The 21,449-nt window shown below is 39.6% G+C and overlaps 2 protein-coding genes across 3 annotated transcripts; one reads left to right on the top strand and one right to left on the bottom strand.

The window, feature by feature from the left end:
* Window positions 1-2,336: 2,336 nt before the first annotated feature.
* LOC144515657 (TRPM8 channel-associated factor homolog) lies at window positions 2,337-16,405 on the top strand. 2 transcript variants are annotated; one of them, XR_013501761.1, is made up of 12 exons: window positions 2,337-2,544; window positions 2,755-3,443; window positions 7,104-7,320; window positions 8,056-8,353; window positions 9,012-9,313; window positions 9,631-9,805; window positions 10,069-10,163; window positions 11,414-11,624; window positions 12,312-12,548; window positions 12,696-13,018; window positions 14,201-14,521; window positions 14,807-16,405. XR_013501761.1 is itself a non-coding variant. In XM_078246687.1 (11 exons), exons 2-11 carry the CDS (start codon window positions 2,797-2,799, stop codon window positions 14,441-14,443), a joined length of 2,748 nt encoding a protein of 915 aa, XP_078102813.1. In that variant the 5' UTR covers window positions 2,337-2,544; window positions 2,755-2,796; the 3' UTR covers window positions 14,444-14,796. The 2 variants fall into 2 exon arrangements, 1 of the variants encoding a protein (XP_078102813.1); XM_078246687.1 differs by lacking the exon at window positions 14,807-16,405 and having other exon boundaries at window positions 14,201-14,796.
* Window positions 16,406-17,427: 1,022 nt separating this feature from the next.
* LOC144513245 (endonuclease domain-containing 1 protein) lies at window positions 17,428-20,658 on the bottom strand. The gene is made up of 5 exons (XM_078244264.1): window positions 20,581-20,658; window positions 20,403-20,503; window positions 20,007-20,121; window positions 19,243-19,399; window positions 17,428-17,819 (listed from the first exon to the last, which is right to left on the bottom strand). The coding sequence occupies exons 1-5, from the start codon at window positions 20,656-20,658 to the stop codon at window positions 17,428-17,430; spliced, it is 843 nt and encodes a 280-aa protein (XP_078100390.1).
* Window positions 20,659-21,449: the final 791 nt, after the last annotated feature.

The raw sequence follows: 21,449 nt of genomic DNA on the forward strand, positions 1-21,449 counted from the left end.
ACTCTGCTACTTCTTTTAATTCGTCCATTTTTTGTAATGAATGAGAAGCGTAGTAAGGGATACATTAGAGTTAAATACATGGTCAGATACACCATATTCATATATGGAACTAAATATGTGGATAGTGCAATATGGAAGTAATATGAATAATAGTTTTCCAAGGTTATACAAATTTAATGTAAAAGTGCAAATACACCTGAACAAATTATTTCATTGTTTCTTAATAGTTTATTCCCTGCAGTTGTTGTAAAACAGCTCCCCTAATGGATGATTAGATAACTGCTCCCAGTTCATCTGAGAGAGCTTTTCTACTATAGACTGTAGTTCTCCAGCCAAATGAAGAGAGAGAGACAACATAATCTGGTAGAGAGATTGTCTACTAGTGGCTTTGCCATTCTACTTAAATTTATCACAATTTCTCTCTGAAATTGTTGAGCGAAATCATTTTTTTATTGGCTGGAGGCAGGATTTGCCAAAAGTAGTCAAAATACAGCTACTGTAGCAGCTAGATTTAAGAATAACAGGATATCTGCAATCTTTAAGGTAGTGCCTGCTCACACAGACGTAGCTATCCTTAACCAGGAAACTGTCTTCCCACAACCATTCTAACATTAGTTAGTGTTTGGGTCCATTATTTTTAAGGTAGCCTATAATATACAGCATTATTCTAAAAAAACAATGTAGGCTATAGCCTAAAAAGTAATCCCCTCTCAAACACCATTTGTGACCGAAGCAGGGGGCGTAACTTGAAGTTGTCCAAACGTCTTACAAAAACAAAACACACACACACACACACACACACACACACACACACACACACACACCAATCCACTTGGCCCTAGATAGTTTTACCAACACACAAAACACACACTTATCCCTGCCAGGATTTGCATCCCCTGGCCGCGGGAGCGCGCGTGCACTCAGAGAAGTGGAGTTTAACTGCTGCACTTCCAATTCACCTCTTAAATGGAACAAGTAGTGACGTGGAAGACTCAACAGGGTTTTCCATAGTAACAAGGGACTCATTTATCTACATAAATACGTTTATTTCTCTGTTACATTAAGGCGACGTGTGAATTGTTTAATGCGTCGTTTTGGTATTGTGGATTAATCGACAGTGTTTTCCAAAGTTTCATATTGCCATGCACCTTAGCTACATAGGCCGACTGATAGGCCTATCTATGTGACTCGACATCACATGCAGGTTTATGAACAATATTTTTTTCCTTTAATCTAGGCTACCTCCATTTGTCCATTCTCTACAGGTGTGGTCTGACAAGGATGCCCCATCTTTGCTAACCCGTCCCTCCCTGCCCTCTAACATGATTTCTGTTTTAATTTAATTTAGTTAATATGGCTTTTCAATTAACCACTTTGTTCACATGTCTACCACATGAGTTACAAAGGGTCTGTCCTGCCATCATGTGTGTTATTTTCTGTGTTCTTTTGAATGAACAACCTGAGATAATATGGAGATGTTTGCTCTTTTCTAGGAAAAGTTACAGAGGGGATACACATAATATTAGGTCGTTTTTCACCTGATATAATGTGTACCCCCTCTAAAAAGAACACAGAAAATAACACACATGATGGCAGGACAGACCCTTTGCATGTTAGGGGAGGGGGTACACATTATATCAGGTGAAAAAACGGCCTGATATAATGTGTATCCCCTCTGTAACTCATATGGTAGACAGGTGAACAAAGTGGTTAATTGAAAAGCCATATTAAACTAAATTAAATGAAAACAGAAATCACGTTAGAGGGCAGGGAGGGACATGTTAGCAAAGACGGGGCATCCTTGTCAGACCACACCTGTAGAAAATGGACAGATGGAGGTAGCCTAGATTAAAGGAAAAAATATTGTTCATAAACCTGCATGTGATGTCGAGTCACATAGATAGGCCTATCAGTCGGCCCAGGGGCGTAACACAAAATTCTGGGCCCTGTAGAAAGGCATTTTCTATGGGCCCCTCGCCGCATCCACAGCTATTCATTCTAGCATCTTTTTGGGCCCTCCTCATATGAGGGCCCTGAGTACTCAGTAGATCAGACCCACAAAGGCTTAAAAGTGTTCCCACAAAGCACGAAAACATCTGCAGTATTTCATCTATAACCAAATACAAGCTATTTTAATTAATACACAAATGTGACATTTCACAGTCAATATATTATTGCAGTCTCACTACAAATATTGATTTTTGCTGACTAGATGAACAGGTTTCTTATACCTGCATAACCAGGATTTGTGTCTGTCTCCACCCACATAATTAGGCGTTTAGCTATTAAAACAAGGTGTGACACATGGGTGTTGTTTTTTCCCTTCATACCATTAGACGCGTAGTCATAGTCGTTGGGTTGTTCTGAGTGAAGTCCTTCCTCTTATTTCTGTACCTTTTGTTGACTGAAACAGTCCCTACTGCTCTTGCTCTCATTTATATCCACTCTTCTTTTCTGTCAGGAAGTGTTCTTGGAGCATTGCCTGTTTGACAAGCTGTGTCACACAGTGCAATAATACAAGCAACAAGCCAGCTTAACTTTCAGGTAAAAACTCAACTTTCTGCTTTGTGTTGGTTTTGTTTATGATGAAAATCAGCAGACTTTTGGTAACGTAATTCATACTTTATCCGATTACCTGTCTTTGAAGCTGAAGTTTTAGATTGATATTTTGTTGTTCTAACATTGTTTTTGCATGATCTGCAAAATAAGTAGTACTGTAATGTTCTAACACTATTTACATCTGATTCATTTCAGTTTTCTTTTGCAATCCTCCCTCCTTCATTGATCCATCTCACCATGTCCAACCAGCCCATCGAAAATCACAATGAAGGGGCTTACATGTCCCTGATGAGAGGCTTGAGAGAGCTGGACTTCCAGGGCCCCTGTGTTCCCAGTGACCTGGTGCTAATTGGAGACCATGCCTTTCCTTTAGCAATGAACAGCCAAGGCCAGGTCCTGATGGCAGCCTCTCTGTACGGCCGTGGAAGGATTGTGGTTCTGGGTCATGAGGGCTACCTGACCACATTTCCTGCTCTGTTAGAGAACGCTCTGACCTGGCTGAGAGGAGATGGATCTGATAACCTGTCTGTGGGGGTCCACGAAAACATCAAGGCAGTTGCTAATAACATCAGCAAATCCAGCTTCCAAGCCAACATTGTGGGGGCCTTCAGTGATAGTCTGGGTGTGGGGGTGTATGTGACAGATGCCTACAGCGTGGGCGCTGACGTGAATGATCTGGTGGCATTTCTGAAAGCTGGAGGAGGAGTGCTGATCGCGGGGCAGGCGTGGAGCTGGGCTGCAAGTCACCCTAAGGAGAACACACTGCTTCAGTTTAAGGGGAATAAGGTTTCTGGTGTGGCAGGGATCTACTTCTCTAAACATCAGGGGGAGGTAGAGTGCCTGCCTGTCTACCCACAGATCCCATCCTCCTGGATGGCTAGAGTGTGAGTTTATACTTCTTCTTTGCAAATTTAAACAGGTTCCAAGTTGTGGAATGGCAGCTTTTCTGTGAATCTTAAAACTTCTCCACAACTTGGTTTCAATTTTATGTTCAAGTTAAAAGGATAATTTTAACAAGATTGTTATCTTTAAATACAAAGATCCTGCAGCCATGCTATTAGCTCCTTGTGGCTGTATTTAGGCATTGAGGTAAATGTTACAGTAGCTTTATAACATGCTGACAATGACGGTATAATGTTTACCACACAAAGCACAGCTGAGCCTGATGGGACCCTCATTCATTTTGCAGGCATTTAGTTTTTTTTTTTTTTTTTCATTAATTATTTTACTGTATTATTTTAAATTCTGAATAACTTCATTTCATTTATGTTGAATTTAGAGATATGATATGATATGATTGCATTGGACAAATTAGAATTTTGTTCTGATGAGGACACTAGAGGAAAAGTCAGGGGGTCACCAAAGTTATTTCAATTCATTCTGATTGGAATATGAATGCCAGTACCAAATTGAATGGCACTCCATCCAACAGTTGTTGATGTATTTTTAAACCTCAATCTCATGGTGGAGCTAGGGGAAAAGAAAGGGGATCACTGACTTTATAAGGATTCACAGTCTGGGAACCATGAATGTCCATCAGGTTGAGATAGTTTACTGGATAAGCAAAAACTTTGACCTGTAGATTAAAAGTCAGGGATGCAGCAAAAGTCTTTAGGATTTAACTTTGGGCACTATGGATATGTGTACAAAATGTCATACAATGCAATTTTTGTCGAGGCATCTCACTAAAAACTTGAAAAATGTCAACCTCAGGGTGGCATGACAGGAAAAGTCATTAGGTCACCAAAAAGGTCATTAAGATTCATCCTCTGGTCACCTGATGCCTGTAAAAAATTCTGAGGCCAATACCTGTTGAAATATATCAGTCTTGATGTGGTGGACCAACTAACAGACAGACCACCATTGATTTATTCAGAACAATGTCGTTACCATGGCTAAAAATAATAGGTATAGCCCTTTCCAAAGTGGAAATTCCTTTTCTGCTCGTATCATTGTCAGGGGATGCAAGGCAGCAAGGATGGGTTGCAAGGCTGCGGTCGTAGAGTCCTTTTTGCCTAGGAAGGTTGCTAACACAGCTAAATGACCCGGAAGTATCTAAGTGGTAGCCTTGATAAGAGCAGGTTGAATTCTCTAAATGCTAAGGTAAGGAGCTTCAGTGCTTTCTTTATTATCTCCTTTTGCTTAGGATACTCTGGACTATCCTTTACAAAAGGAAAGGAGATATGCCCTCCCACATTTCCTTGCGGAAGGAACATATAAAATGACGCACCATTCAGCTATTCATAATCAGCATATTAAAAGTTATATTTTTTACTGGGTTTATAGAGAGCCTGCATGAAGCAACACGGTAAGAACCCTTGGGGCGAGGTATCCAGATCCACTTTTTGTAGTCCATCTTCTGAATGTTGTAGTTTTACCACATCAGACGCACGTCAATAAAATCTAGTCTAGTCGGAATTTCTTAACACCAAGGTTTTTTCTTAACTTAAGTTCTTATGCATTCTCCTTCACATCTTTCCTCACCTCATTACAATTCCCATCAAGGTCAAGGAAAAGTAGTTAGCAAAGACATATGACTATTGACTATTCGACCGCAGCCTAAGTTTCAGTGTTCAGAGTTAGGAATTCACAGTTCAGGTACAGATTCCGGTGGCTCGAAAGAAAAGCCATGAAACAACAATAGCAACTGACTAGGGAAAAGGGACAGGTATATGCAATGCAGGGCTGATGAGTACGGTGGCCGACAGGGGCAAACGCCCTGCAACTTAAGAAAACACACCCAAATAGACAAAACACAAGCAAATTAAGAAAACAACTTCATTAATTTGACGATGCAAAAAGAAAAGCACACAAACCCCGAAAAAAGAAGCGATGCAAAAAGAAAAACAACTTCATTAATTTGACAACACATGCGCAGCATTCAGCAAACGTGCTGAAAATACACACAACACAACCAAATACATAAACACACTGCAAATACACACAACACAACCAAATTCATAAACACGCTGCGAATATGAAACGATGCAAAAAGAAAAGCACACAAACCCAGAAAACAAATGCAACAAAAAAACGCAGCATCCAGATTATACAACAGAAGTTCTCCAGGCCTCTAGAGGGAGCAGCTAGTGGAACAGCTGGATTTTTGACCCCATGGGGGGAGAGAGAGAGAGAGAGAGAGAGAGAGAGAGAGAGAGAGAGAGAGCAACTGCATAGACTGTAAATATTAAGTCTATGTTTGAGATATGTTTTCTCTTGTTTGGTGGGTGTGTCTCAGCTCAGGTCACAGGTGATACTCAATCAGCAGAGACGTCTGTAAAATCGTGGTAATCAAAACTGCATCAGCGTTTAACGTTGACATTTGTTTAAGCCATATTACATGAGAGGGTTTAATTTTGAGGTCCGAAAGGCGCATTACTGAAGTACAGGCCTCCTCAAGTGTAATATTGTGATTATACAACAACGGTTACCAACAAAATAAGTGATCAATCTGTATTCATATTGTGGAGCAATTCGCTCTTGAAATACAAAAAACAGACAGGATTTATAGTCCCTCCCTGTTTAGTAAACCAGCCAATTTACCGTGGGATTTATCAATCTGAATAAATCCCGCTCACACATATAAACACAAAAATGCTTTGCTAACTCCATCGTGTTGTAACTAAGACATCTGCTGAAAAAGTTATTATATTCATTAGCATGATTTCGGTACTGTTTAGTTCACAAACATCCAACACACCAAAGTACAAACACATAGCGGACCAGACTCAAACTTTTATTTTGAAAAGCCGAAGCTCGGGGACGGCACCAGCCGGGATGGCATGAGATGGGAGCATAGACTGTATATTATTAATATATTATGTTATGAATAATAATAATAATATGAATTTAATATACACTCTATGGAGTTCTCCAGGCTGCAGCCATACCCGACTCTAATAAAAGAGCAGAGCGCTCTCTCCCCGTGGGGTCGAAAATCCAGCTGTTCCACTAGCTGCTCCCTCTAGAGGTCTGGAGAACTTCCGTTGTATAATCTGGATGCAGCGTTTTTTTGTTGCATTTGTTTTCTGGGTTTGTGTGCTTTTCTTTTTGCATTGTATTTGCAGTGTGTTTGCTGAATGCTGCGCATGTGTTGTCAAATGAATGAAGTTGCTTTCTTAATTTGCTTGTGTTTTGTCTATTTGTGTGTGTTTTCTTAAGTTGCAGGGCATTTGCCCCTGTCGGCCACCGGAGATGAGGGAATGGAAACAGTTTTGCATGTAGGCGGGGAAGGTCAGCTGATGGAAATAGCTGGAAGGGTTACTGCAGGGCAGCAGGGAGTGGCTGGATGTGAGAGTCAGGTGACTGGTGGAGTTACAAAGGTTAGAAGGTATCTGGTAGACATGTAGAGAATGGCAATGAAGGGGCCTGGGAAAGTGGAAATTTGGCTGGAGAGAGAGAGGCAGAATGTGACTCTCCTCTCCCACTGTCTCTTTCATTCTCCCTTCTGTTTCCTCTTTTTTAAAACAGAATCAGAATATGTATATAACACAGTGTTTATCTCATATTGGCAGCTCTCTTTTCCTCTCCCCTTTCAATTTCAGAATCAGTAAGGATTTTGAGGACGACTTAGAGTTCTTACTCCAAGGGGTGTCAGAGTTTGACCTCCAGAATGGTGTAGTAGCTTCTGAGCTTCTGGTCCACGGCCAGCTAGCCTTCCCAATAGGTACCACCGAGGATGGACGAGTGTTCTTGGCTGGAGCCTTCTATGGGCAGGGACGAGTTGTTGTGATTACACATGAAGGACTTCTGAAACGAGAGGTGGGGTTTGAATGAGTAAATAATTTATTTTATTAAATAAACAGAAATATGGGGATCACCAAATGGTTTGATTAGTATTTAAAGTATGTAAATCACATCCTCAGGCGTTTCCAGTCATTAGATCTCAGACAGCAGACAGTCTTCTTAGCCAGATGTTCCCAGTTCACTCCCTCCCCAGCTGTCTAAATCAACTCATGATCGTGATAGCTCTGTTCCCTTCGTCAACCAAATGTCCAAAAGGGCCACATATCTAATGATACGACCACAAAGTCAATTTTGTGGCCTAGGGTGTTCTGGACCAGGTACACTTAGAAATCGTATTATTGCCATTGGTTATTTATTGCCAATCCATGACTAGCACAGAAGTCCAATGACAAACCACCACTAAGGTTAAGATCCAGCACGTGGCTCACACTGCTATGTCCCTCACCTTCCTCTCTGTGTATGTTGCCGTTCTGAAAATCCCTTTGCTATGGGAAAAAACAACAAACTTCGAGCTAGCAAGCCACACACTGAAAATGGCAAGTTTGGAAGAAAATGTGGATGATGATAATTATGTATGCGATTAATTTCGATTAATTAATCACAGAGTATGTAATTAATTAGATTAAATGTTTTAATCAATTGACAGCCCTAATATTTAGATTAATCTGTTTGTCTATTACACATGCTTAATCTGCCAAATGTTTTTTTGTGATTAACAAACTGTCTTTCTTGGATAAATCTTCATCACAGACACTGGCTCCATTTTGGAACAATGCCATTCACTGGTTGGACGAAGGCCGAAATGGGGTTGTCGGCGTAGTTCCAGATCTCGATCAAGCCTTTAACATCTTCAGCCAGTCAGAGTTTACGTGTGAGAAGACAGACTTCAGGGAAGACCTGAGTGTATTTGTGTGTACAGCATATAGCGATAAACATGTGAAGGAAATACAAGATTTTGTGGCAGAGGGAGGAGGCCTGCTGATTGGTGGACATGCCTGGTACTGGGCACAGACACACCCTGGGCAAAACCCAATCACAGATTTCACAGGTATGACAATGTGCCACTGCCAATTTCAATATAATATACCATGTAATGATTTATTTCATTTGTAAGGGACCATGTATAATATTAAAATTAAAATAAATGTTACCATTTGATGTATTGTACCAGACACTGGTACAATTTAAGTAAAATCACATTTTCAACTACACAAGCACAGAAAAATCAGGTACAATGGCACATTGAAGGGCTCAGTATTTTTCAAATAAAGTTATTATCAAATTGTGTGCAGCATCTGAAAACTCCTTTCTAACAGCAGTCAGGGCCAGTCGGGTCAGGGAAATGGCCCATTGTCACCTCCATCTAATTTCGGACTACTTGGGCCAAAGCATACTGTAAGAGGAGGGCTGTAGCAACTCAAAAATAAAACAAAGGAAGAGGCCGAAATTAGCTTTACCATTAAAATGACATGCACACCGACAAAGCAAGCAGAACAGCTAGAAAAATCATAACCGACAGCTGAACAGAAAAGAAAGCATCAGGACTAATAACTCGCACACAAGGTGAAAGCAAATCTAAAAAAAAAAAAGAACATAGACTAGTGTTTTTTGACATAACGAATCTGCACAAACATGACAGTCAAACCTTATTCCTAAGAGTTTAAACTGTGCAACACATAGATCAAGTCAAGTGTCTTGTCTTTCAGGAAACAAGATCCTGAACAAAATGGGCTTGAGCCTGATGGAGAAGATAATCGGTGAAGGTTCCTACAAGGCCCCTGTGCCTAGCCAGGCCATCAAAGATGCCTACCACTTCCGCCACCTTCTACACCGCTTCGCTGGTCATGTCACACAGGGGGAGGAACTTACAGAGCAGGAGGAGGAATATCTAAAAAAACTGGGTGCGGACTGTGTCACCTACTTGCAAATGAAGGCTCATGACTGCTCCTCCTATACACAGGTCGTTTCCACACTCAGCGGCATTTTGAAGAAGTCGGGCATGCCACAGGTGGGCTGTGAATGACTTTATATTATGTGATTGTAAATAATTTGTGAGTAAGAAGAAAGGTCCCCTTTGTTTTTGCCTTTTTGCCAAATATTCACTGTCTTGAGATGCAAATATTCTATTGACCAGAGAATGAGTTAACTTGGAGATATAAGTTGAAGGAGTAATAATCACCACACTCTTTAGTGCAAATAATTGTACCGTAGGAACAATACTACAAATAGTACCATAATGTGTCTCCATGGGGTCTGATTTTTCTTAGCTGCACATACTGTGATACTGTGAGTAACCTCTTTTAATAATCATCATTCATTTTCAAGGTGTGTGACAGCTGCCCTGTGAAGAGTCCCAAGGACCACTTACTCCTTAGTTTAGGGGCAGAAGTATATAAGGTTTGCCCAGATCCTGATGCCCTCCTGCCCTACCTTATAAAGGATAATCCCTTGATGCCAGTTGTCTATAACTACAGAATCAAGATTAATGCTAACACAGCAGGTAAGACCTCAGTCTTGTAGACAAATGCTGGAATTGTAATTACAAGGAATATATTGTATTTGCAGAACAGTGATTAGTCTGTTGACATACTTTGTGTGGAGAACTAAATATATATTACATACATATTGTCATCTTTGTGGTTTTTCATTGCATTAATAAGTGTTAATTAAGTGTGTGTGTGTGTGTGTGTGTGTGTGTGTGTGTGTGTGTGTGTGTGTGTGTGTGTGTGTGTGTGTGTGTGTGTGTGTGTGTGTGTGTGTCAGGAGGGGAGGAGTGGATCAGTACAGGTCTCTACCTGTCCCCTGCTATGAAGACCTACATAGCCGTGCCAGCAGCGATTGTCAACCAGGGATGGAAGGTGCAGTTCACAAAAATTAAATTTAAACATCAGTTATAAGGTCAAATGATAAACTTTAAATACAAGGCAGAAATGGGTTAGGTTAAAAAAGAAATTCCCTTAATAACAAATCAAGGCAATTAGGTAATAGCACACGAGAGGGAGCGCCATTTATTAGTTAACAGTAATACGTGACAACAGATTATCATTTGCTTGTTTATTAAATTATTAATTTGGCTCCACCAATAGAAATAGTAATGCAACTGAACTGGGAGTGGACTGTTGCTAAGCAACATTTATCTGTACACTAGCTTGCTACTTTATGTAGGTCTATATGTTACCACAGGCCAGCTACTGTACTTTGTATAATGTACTCATCTGTCTCTTTCCATTTACTATGCAACCAGTGAAATAAGAGTCTGTTGATAGTTGGCATGTGTGATTCCTCTGAGTTAACAGCTTGATCAGACAGTACTGTGCTCCATGTCTCTCCATGGATGGTCTTCAGTATCTTTTTAATGAGCTTTCAGACATGCAAAACAAAAAAAGTTTTTAGTTTAGATGTTTTATGTTTCACGACTCATTATAAATCACAATTCACATCGTAGTCTTTGTATGTTAATATAAAGCATCTTACCTATGCCAACTAACTGCCATGATCTCCCTCACCATGAGTCCCACATCATACAGTTTCTGTATGGCAGATGCCCTCAGGCTGTGGTTGGTGTAAGACATGTCTGTCCCTGCTTCTTTGCACATCCTGGGTAACATCTGGTTTTAGTAGACAGCTGGTTTACTCTCAGGGGAACGTCAGTATACCAGAAGCTGTCTGTCGTAGCACTTACCCTCCCGGCTGCAGATAGAGGGCTTTGGCGCAAGGTGGAATTTTGCTCAGGATTTATTCGCGCGATGCTACCTGGCAGAAGGTTGGCTCTTAAAACATGGTGTTAATGTAATTAAAGGTTATAAGAACGCCTGTAAAGTGGAGTGATACATGTGTAGTTAAAAGTCCCAATGCTGTTTATATACATATCAGTACTCATGGAATGCCTCTTGTCCAATCAAATGACTTTAGAACTAACTGTTGTTGTAACGTATAATCAGTTATTCATATCCCATAAGCTGCTATGTGCTTTCTATGCAGTAGGAATGTTACTGACTGCTGAAGCTGACTGAATTTAGTTACTACTCCTATCTATCTATCTTGCTAGCCGCACATCCTTGGACTCAAAGGTTACAAAGTGGTAACATATATTCAGTGTCTTCCTTAGATCCAGATAGGCTGTCAAACAGACAGACTAAATGCTGAAGAATTGAAGAGAGCACCGTGTGTTCATGAGCGATTTCCTGTTACCTCAGAGATGATGCAAGTGTGGAACCTGTGGGGGGGACTCATCTACCTGGTGGCTCCACCCAATACACAAGTGGAGGGGCTAAATTTCACAGTGCAGATGGCTGTACCTGCGCCTTACTATAAATCTGGTGAGTTTGTGGTGGGTGACACTGGTATATGTATAAGAGTTCTGATACAATGGTGAGGACTTAAAAGCATGGCACAGAGGCAAGACAGGTAAAGCCGGAAAGGCAGTTTATTTTATATAAGAAGACAAAAACCCATTCTGCAGTCAGTGAGGCAAACAAATAAAAAGCAGGCAAAAGACAAAATGGGTGTGGGCTAGGGTATATAAACAGGAATGCAGGCAGAGCAAAGGGCAGGAATACAAAAGTGAGAACTCAATAGACAATCTGACAAAGAGGAAGGGTAGGTGAGCAGGTACATATGCAGTATACTGAGGGGTGGATGGGATGATGAGATAACATGTGGGTAGGAGGGACTCAAGTAACAAGGGAAAGGCAGGAAGGGTCAAGGACTACTACTGGTATGTTGAAAAATGGCAGGTTCTGGAATGAGAGGAGAAAACATGCAGACATGAGTTACATGGAGACTGAACCCATGACAACATGCATGTGTGTATTTGTGTGCATGTAACATTGTTTTTCTATAGCATCTTAAGGTACATATATGGACATGCACTTCTGAATTCAGGAGTTCACGGAGTCTGAGAGTTTTCCAGAATGTACAAACAAGTACACATCAGAAAAAAAAGAACAAATTCAAACTCACTTTTGAATACACATATACAGTACATACTTCTTTCTTCTCTTTAGGTGTGACAACAGCTGCTGATTGGTTGTTGCTGCGGACAGCTCCCTCACCCTGGGCAGAGTTGGAGTTTGACAACATCATCCTTACTGTACCATCAGATGTTGTCAGGAGTCTGGATCGCCCTGATGAGTTGGCGGCACATTGGGATGAGATCATGAGGGGCATTGCTGACCTAGCTGCCATACCACACAAATTTCCTCGCAAAGAACGTTTTGTTACTGATGTGCAGATTTCCCATGGTAAGTGTCTTCTCAGTGGAAATTATGTATTGAATAAGAACAGGCCAGTCAAGTCAGGCATGTATTCTTTGCTTTGGTTTCTTTGGATGCACTTGTATGATGGTGAGCTCTCACATTGACCCTCTACACATCACTTACTCAATACAGGTTGGATGCATGCTGGTTATCCTATCATGACACACAAGGCCACAGCAGCTGAGCTGGTCAGCACTGTCCATACTGGGAGTGAAGGCCTGTGGGGACCTATCCATGAACTGGGACACAACCAACAAAGAGCCTGCTGGGAGTTCCCACCACACACCACAGAGTGTACATGCAACCTGTGGTCAGTGTATGTGCATGAAGAGGTGCTGGGGATCAACGGAATTATCAGTCCAGCACAAAGGAAGACTAATGCAGAAGAGTATGCTAAGGGGGGCAGGAAACTCAGCAACTGGGACGTGTTTGTGGCCCTGGAGACATATTTGCAGGTGAGGAAGAATTTATTATAGTATTCCTAAGAAAATATCCCTGGTCACACTGGGTCTGCATTCATACCATCTCTGTAGCTAGAACTATACAATGGAAATGAAATACCAACGCTATATGACAAGAAAACACAGACAGCTGATAATACATCAGTATTAAGATTATGATTAACAAACCGTGCTTTGATATCAAAACACATTACAAAATTTCTGTACACACACTCCAAATATTGCAGAAAAAACTCCCAATCTGTGCCAGAGTGCATCACAGCACACATGCATTTTCTAAACATACTAGATAAACAAGATTTATACTGCCATTAAGCACATCTACTCTTAACTTTAGTAACTGAACCAATGGACTTTGACTTACCATTAAAAGACCTTGTCCTGCCATTCACTCAGGCATTTGCGCATTTGGTCTCTTTCGAAGGCCAACTGCACCTTACCTGCAGGGTGCATGGACCAACAGTGATCAGTGAAGACATTCCTCAATTCTGAGAAGGATTTTTTGGCAGTAGACACCCGGTGTTAATTCATGACTCATAACAGTCACTACACTTGGCATGGCTTCCAGTGTGTTGTGGTACAACACAAACCAACCAGCCAACAGTTTGAGAGGCTGCAGACCCGATAAGAAGGAGAAACACAGCTACGTTTTAAACAGTAGACAAAGACTTGGATATTAACAGGTTTTTGGATATGCGCACACATCGGCACGCCAACCTTTTCAAAAAGCTTGTTGAAGAAATGGAAGAGGGACACAGTGTTCGCACGGTCCAACAAGTCTGCCGTCGCTGGTAAACTAAGAAAACATCTTATTTTGCACGGCTACATATAAACGGGAATATTAGTGGAATATTCACTTTCATTAGCCATGTAAACAGCTTAGTCGGAATATTGTCTTTTTTGTAAAAAGGGCAAAAAACAGAATATTATGTACATATAAACGTAGCTAGTCATTGTCTTTTTGTCATAAACTGCTCCATGTCCTTTATTGTGCTTCTCCGTTTTGATGATAGGAGTAACACTGTGAGCATCAATGACCTTATGTGCAGAGGCCAATTTAGGTAACCTCAGGATTCGCTCTGTGTGTCTGTTGGCTAAACTTTTTTCAGTGAAAAGCCTGTGATAATGTTATTAATACTCCTATTCACAATTTCCTTTACCTCTGTCTCCATGTAGCTCCGGGATAAGTTTGGTTGGGATGCCTTTAAGAAGGTGTTCGCTGCCTACCACAAGATGAGCAACTTTCCAAGTGACAATGATGGAAAGATGAATCTGTATGCTGAGACTTTCTCCCAGACTGTGGGGATGAACCTGGCTGGATTCTTTAAGGCCTGGGGCTGGCCCATAAAAACAGTCACTGAGGAGAAACTCTCCAACCTGCCTCCCTGGACTGACCACCCGATGGTCCAGTATGACTGAACTTCAGACTGCTGCTGGTTAAAAGTGCAGAGAGATGGGTTCAATAAGCAAATTATTGACACTTTGAGTATTTAGAGGGTAATTCAATTAACTGACTTTATTTTCTTTTTTTACCATATTTGTTTCAATATTTTAAAGAAAAAACATGAGTTACATAGTTGACCAATATATACAGCTTTTAAATTCAGTAGCTCCATTTGAGAAAAATATTGTTTTAGTGCTAATGATTAATAAAAATTTTTCTATATGTAATGATAGTAAGTGATTCAGGTTGAACACACTATTTGTTTATGTTAACGTTTGATTTTACCGTCACTGGAAAATATATCAATAAACATTCACTACACCCTTTATGTCTTTCAGTTGATGTAAAACAGCTCCCCTACTTGTTCATTGGAGAACTGCTGGAGGAATTCTCCCAGTTCATCCAGAGAGAACTTCTCCACCCAGTTGTCCTCTGTGTTCCTCACTGTGACAAAACATTGTAAGACAGAGGGACAGAGGATTACATGTACTGGAGTTGCAGTACATGAAAAAAATAAAGTTGCAAGTTGGAAATGTGTTGGTCCAATGGGATGCACATTGAGGTTTGATTGCATATTTTGGCATCTACAAGTGTTGGTAGATATGTTTCTTTGGCTTACGTACAGTACAGTGCCTATAGAAAATCATCATAAAGTTGCAAAGTAAGGCTACTTTTCAGAGCAGTATTGTGCTCCTTTTTATCATTCTTCACACATACCTGTTTATACATGACATGATGTGTTATTAAATGTCTCACAATCACAGACCTTTTGTGCCCAAGCCATAATGATGTCAGAGATCGAACCTGTTGATATTAGTGATGCAGTGTTTTGCATGTTGGTTAAAGTTTCACCGGGCATTGAGCACAGTTGCAAAATATTTCTTAGAAAACACAAAACAAGTCCTTCCTCTTTTTCTCTGCAATGACAACAAGACAGTTATTTGTAATAACTATCCTGACTTGTTTTTTTGACTTGTCAAGTGCCAGCAATTGAAATAGGCTATATTAAAATATATCAAATATATATTTCCTTGGAATTGTCCCTCCTGTCCTCTCTCTCCTTTATTCTCTCTTTCATCTCATTAGAAAGTTCTGTTGTGCTGAAAGCTGCTGTGCCTTGAGATTGACTTATCTGACCAGAAGACCAAATTAACTTTCAGGTAAAGGTAAGTTTTTACTTTTCATGTACTGGAGTTGCAGTACATGAAACAAATAAAGTTGTGAATTGGAAATGTGTTGGTCCAATGGGATGGACATTGAGGTTTGATAAGGGAAAGACAAAGAGAGTGTGAAAGACAACAAGACCAGGTGTCGTGTGTCCAGTTCACCGTTGACCTGGTTCTTTTCAATTATATACAAGGAAATAATAGAATTAGTGCTATAATAACAAGTTCATGTGTGGAAACACCCTCAGTCTGCCCTGAGCAGACATTGACTTTTTATGACTCCTCTTTTCTTCTCTTTTATTATGGTCATATGTGATATTTGAGTGGGAAGAACCAGAAATTAACAGGAACTATGGGTATGTGTGGGGTGGTGGTTATAAGTGATGAGTCAGTGGACAGCTACGTGTAATACTCACCCAAATTGCAATGACCACAAGGTAGTTATTTGTGATAACTATGCTGACAATTTTTTTTTTTTTTTTAAGTGCCAGTAATTGAAATAGGCTACATTAAACTATATCAAAAATCTTTTAAATGACATATTTTGGCATCTGTAAGTGTTGGTAGGTATGTTTCTGGATTTTTTTCCTTGGAATAGTCCCTCCTGACCTCTCGCTCCTTTATAATCTCTTTCATCTCATTAGAAAGTTCTGTTGTGCTGAAAACTGCTTTGTCTTGATTGAATTATCTGACCAGGAGACCAAATTAACTTTCAGGTAAAGGTCAGTTTTTACTTTTCATGTACTGGAGTTGCAGACCAAAAGGTCTTTGCTGCCTATCACAAGATTACCAACTATCCCAGTGACAACGACGGAAAGATGAACCTGTATGCTGTGACTTTCTCCCAAGCTGTGGGGATGAGCCTGGCTGGATTCTTTAAGGCCTGGGGCTGGCCCATAGATAGAGCCACTGAGAAGAAACTCTCCAACCTGCCTCCCTGGAGTGACCACCCTATGGTCTAGTATGACTGAGCTAAAAGTGCATTGAGATGGGCGCCGGTTTATAATAATTACTAGTTCCAATTGAAAGGTAAATCTCAGGTCCTCTTTCGGGGTCATATTTACTCTAATACTTTTAAAGACATTTGGATGTCTTTTTTTGTGGAAAAGTAAGCTGTGTCTTTCATATGTAGGTCATGTGCTCTTAGGTTGTTAAAGGTTACACTATTACTTCTACATTAATTCCTGTAATTGCTTCTTGGATCGTGTTTATACTGTAACCCTCAAGGGGTGGTTTATCTTTTTGAGAGAACAAGAAAAATAATTTAATTCATTCATTAATACAATACAGTACAGTACATGACAGTTGATTCAGCCTGTGTTTGCATAAGGCAGATACTTTTAATTTGTTCCAGTTTTCTTTGTTGATGTTGTCTTTACTGTCAATAAAAAAGACACAACTGTCACTGTCATTTATTTTCATTCATCAAGTTGTGGTTGAATAATAATAACAATAAGGGATGCAATAAAGCTGTTGAATTGTATCACACTGTACACCATGTGGGCAAGAGTGTTTTATTTTTGCTTATTTGATGATTATTATGTACTTGCATGATTCTTGCAATTTTTGGGTGGGATCTTCACGGCTGAATGCACTTATTGTAAGTCGCTTTGGTTAAATGTTAAGCTAATTGAATGTAATCTAATGTAATGAAACTCAATTAGAGTTTACTGTACTAACACACTTGAATCATTAATAAAACTAGCTTTTCGTGGTTATACAAAATGTAATGTAATGACTTTAAAGGGGGAATGGCATCAACAATTATTGTTTCATCGTCCCTTTGTCATCCTTTATGCCCTACAGTTGTTGTAAAACAGCTCCCCTACTGTCTCTTTGGAGAACTGCTGGAGGAATTCTCCCAGTTGATCCAGAGAGAGCTTCTCCACCCAGTTGTCCTCTGTGTTCCTTGCTGTGGCAGCACCACTCTGAATGGATCTGCCATTGTTGTCCACACAGCAGTAGGCATTCCACAGGTAGTCTGGGATGTTGACACGCTTCACATTGTTTTTCACAATCCAGTTGTCTGCCGAGGGAATGGCACCAACCAGCACATAGGCCTGAGAGCACTTGTCCCGGAAAATGTCAGTGAGCTGGGACTCGTGGATCCTCCAGGCATTCTGGTTCAGCTTGGGGTTCTGAGGAACCACATTTGTCAGGGTGAAAGTGGCATTGCGGCTGGGGACTTTAGGATGAATGGAGAATTACAGGATGTTTTGCAAGAAAAGTTTTTGTGGGACAAAAAATAAAGTTGTGTATTGTAAAGGTGGCTTGATAGGATGCAGAGAGAGAGTGAGAGAGAGAGTGAGAGAGAGAGAGAGAGAGAGAGAGAGAGAGAGAGAGAGAGAGAGAGAGAGAGAGAGAGAGAGAGAGAGAGAGAGAGAGAGAGAGAGAGAGAGAGAGAGAGAGAGAGAAAAACAAATAGATGTGTAGAGTAGTAGCTGGAACATTGTCATTATACCAGGTTTGAAAATTTCACCAAAATAATACTTTAAAATGGTTGTTTCTTCATGATAATTTTTTTCTTAGATTTGAGATTATTAAATATTTAGCTGCAGATTAAGGAATAATTTCGTAAATTTCATGATCACAAGTAAATAAAACATGGAACATTTTTATGAGCAATTCCCTTTTGTCTATGTTAAACGTATGAATATGAATATGAAACAGACTTGGCAATTAGTAATTACTGTAAATATCTGCAAAGGTCCTATTTAATATTAACTGATCTTTATGATTTAGGACTGAGATAAGATTCTAAATATTTCTCTGGCTGTAGCCTCCCATAGTGTAGTTGCCCAAGTATGTGAATTGGTGGGAATGTCACTAGACACAGAGAATCCCTTCTTTCATTAAGGATCACTAAAGCATTGATTTAAAGCAATAATCCTTCCGTCTTGTATCCAGTGGTGGAATGTAATGAAGTACATGTACTCAAGTACTGTAGTTCAGTTTTGAGGCACTTGTACTTTACTTGAGTATTTCAATTTTAGGCTAGTTCATACTTTTACTCCAATGCATTTGTTTGATAACTTACGTTACAATTTATAGATTTAAATTATCAATACAATATATAAATCAACGTATAGATTATGATGTATTATGATGTATTATTATGTATTATTATTATTATTATTATTATTATTATTATTAGTATAGCTTACTCTACACAGCAGTATATTATGTGGTATAAACTAGCTCCACCTTTACAAGCTGCAACAATACAATTATGCTTACACATTTGCTTACACATTAATGCATCAATAATTATAATCCACTAATATAATAAACATAATTCTGAAATGGGCCATTCTGCATAATAAGTCCTTTTACTTTTGGTACTTTAAGTACATTTTGATGCTAATACTTTTTTTACTTTTACTTAAGTAAAATTTGAATGCTGGACTTTTACTTGTAAAAGAGTATTTTTAGATTTTAGTATTGTAACTTTTACTCAAGTAAAATATCTGAATACTTCTTCCACCACCGCTTGTATCAGAGGTCTCCAATACATCACCCCTGTTGAACTCAACTGACACCTTCATCTGGTGGCTACTGCCACCTACTGACCTCAATCCCAAAAATCACCCATGTTTAACCTCCGTTACCTGCATGGTGTCCACTGGGGTTGAGGTGACCACGGTCAAAGCCAGAGTGTGTGTAGTCCTCATTCAGAGCCTGTTTCTCTCCTTGGTAGACCCCAGGGTGGTCTTTCTCCAGCCAGTACCCATCCTTCATCTCTGCTTGCCAAGACATTCTTACCAGCTGTAAGGCAAAAACTCTCAGATTTAAACATACAGAGGTTGCCACTGGGCTTCATATAGCAGGAGTACTCAACTGGCTTTGCCTGGGGTCCACTTTTGCAAAAGCTGGGGGCAAATGAATAGGTAAACCAAATTAATAACCAAATAAAGTGAATCAACATTAAAAAGGCCCAAAACTCGTCTTTCTTTGAAGTCCTTTATTTTCAAATTAACTGACTTATAAACTAAATTCACTTAGCAGAAGGATTGACACTAGGCCTATATTATTTTATATGTATATAATCAACCTCTATTTTGATGCTTTTTTTATGCACTTTGGCACCTTATTTAAATTCTAAGTATTCCCAGTGTGTCAATTTATTTTCATTGTGAATAAGACATTTTTGGCAGGTCACCTGGCACCATGGACTGTAAGTTGAGTACTGAAATATATGAATGCATTATGCACAATTCTTTACAACCCAAACTCTACCAAAAATAACAGAAACAGCACAGTCAGTACATTATACTGTCCTCTCCATACTTGATAGTTATTATGACACACATTCTGGTGATTTTGACCAAATCAATACTGTAGATTCCCATATAGTACACACCAGTACACCAACCTGAGGCTCTACAAACCACCTTTTCTCCCTGCCACCCCCATTGCTGGGCTGGAAATGATAGGCAGAATAGACAGCAATACGATGGTTGGTGTCATACAGTGTGGCAAAGTGGTACCTGGCGGTGCAAAGATTAAGTAGAGTGATTTAGAGATTAAGTAACACATAAGTGTTGCAATGAAACATTAAGACGTAAATAACATTTAATGCTGAAAAATAGTAAGATGATAGCAAAAGTCAGATTTTTACTTTTAAGAATCAAATGATAAATTATTACAATAAACTCTATTTACAATAAACTGCAATACAATGCAGTTCTGTAAAGTTAACATTATAGAGCTGTGTAAACAGTATGTTGTAGTATATAGGTCTAAATTCCACTTTTCGCACTTTCCCTACCTGTTGATGAAGCGCTGACAGAGATGAGCAGCACCGGGTGTAGAAGCCCCCCACTCTGGCACCTTCTCTTTATAGAAGTACCTCATACATTCTGGCACATCCTGGGACAAAGTCCTAAGTTAGTCAATTACACAACACACACATATTTATTGCTCATTAAAGATATAAGGACACAAACCTCAAAACGTTCAACGACATCTGCATGGACAGAGAAGAGAAGCGAGAGAAGAGCGCACAAATGGACCAAGGTTTGCATCCTGTACAAAACGAAAAAGAGTTGCAAAGAACATAAGATAAACATGTGAATACATGTTTTGTTCAACAAGGCAGTGTGCGTATTTTTACTTAAACAGCTTAGTCCACTGATCAGTAAGTTTGTAGTATCTGTGTTTCTATGTTTGTTGTTTCCACTCACCTGCAGGTGCACCTGGCTGCTGCCACAGTCTGCCCTGAGCAGAAACTGGCCTTTATATGTGAGCTCTCCTCACTGTTCACCTTGTTTGGCCTTTGCTTTTATCTGAACTCCTGTTAACACGTGATATTTGTTTGCGATGAACCAGAATTTAGTCACCACATATGGATGACCAATGTGTGAAAATGGAACAGTGATATATACATTGCTAATATTAGCACTGCTAAGGTATGATTCCCAGTGGGATTTGTAAAGATGTGAAATAACATACTGTATATGAAGAGGACATTTCATTTCATGTCATCCAACTGTATTTTACTTGAGTATTTCCATGTCCTGCTACTTTATCCTTTTTACTCTACTACATTTATTTGATAATTTTAGTTTTTAGAAATTCACATGCTTCCCATCAGATCATATATCGTATCAAGTTATTAAAATTAGGTCCACCTTTACCAGCTGCAACACTGAAGTGATGTACACATTAATGCATCGATAATTGAAATCCAATAATATAATAAACATTATTCTGAAATGGGCCATTCTTTTCTTTTGAGTACTTTTACTTTTGGTATTTTAAGTATATTTTGATGCTGATGCTATTGTACCTTTAGGAAGTAAAATCTTGAATTCAG

The sequence above is a fragment of the Sander vitreus genome, chromosome 3 (genome assembly GCF_031162955.1).
Source record: "Sander vitreus isolate 19-12246 chromosome 3, sanVit1, whole genome shotgun sequence".
Lineage (NCBI taxonomy): Eukaryota > Metazoa > Chordata > Actinopteri > Perciformes > Percidae > Sander > Sander vitreus.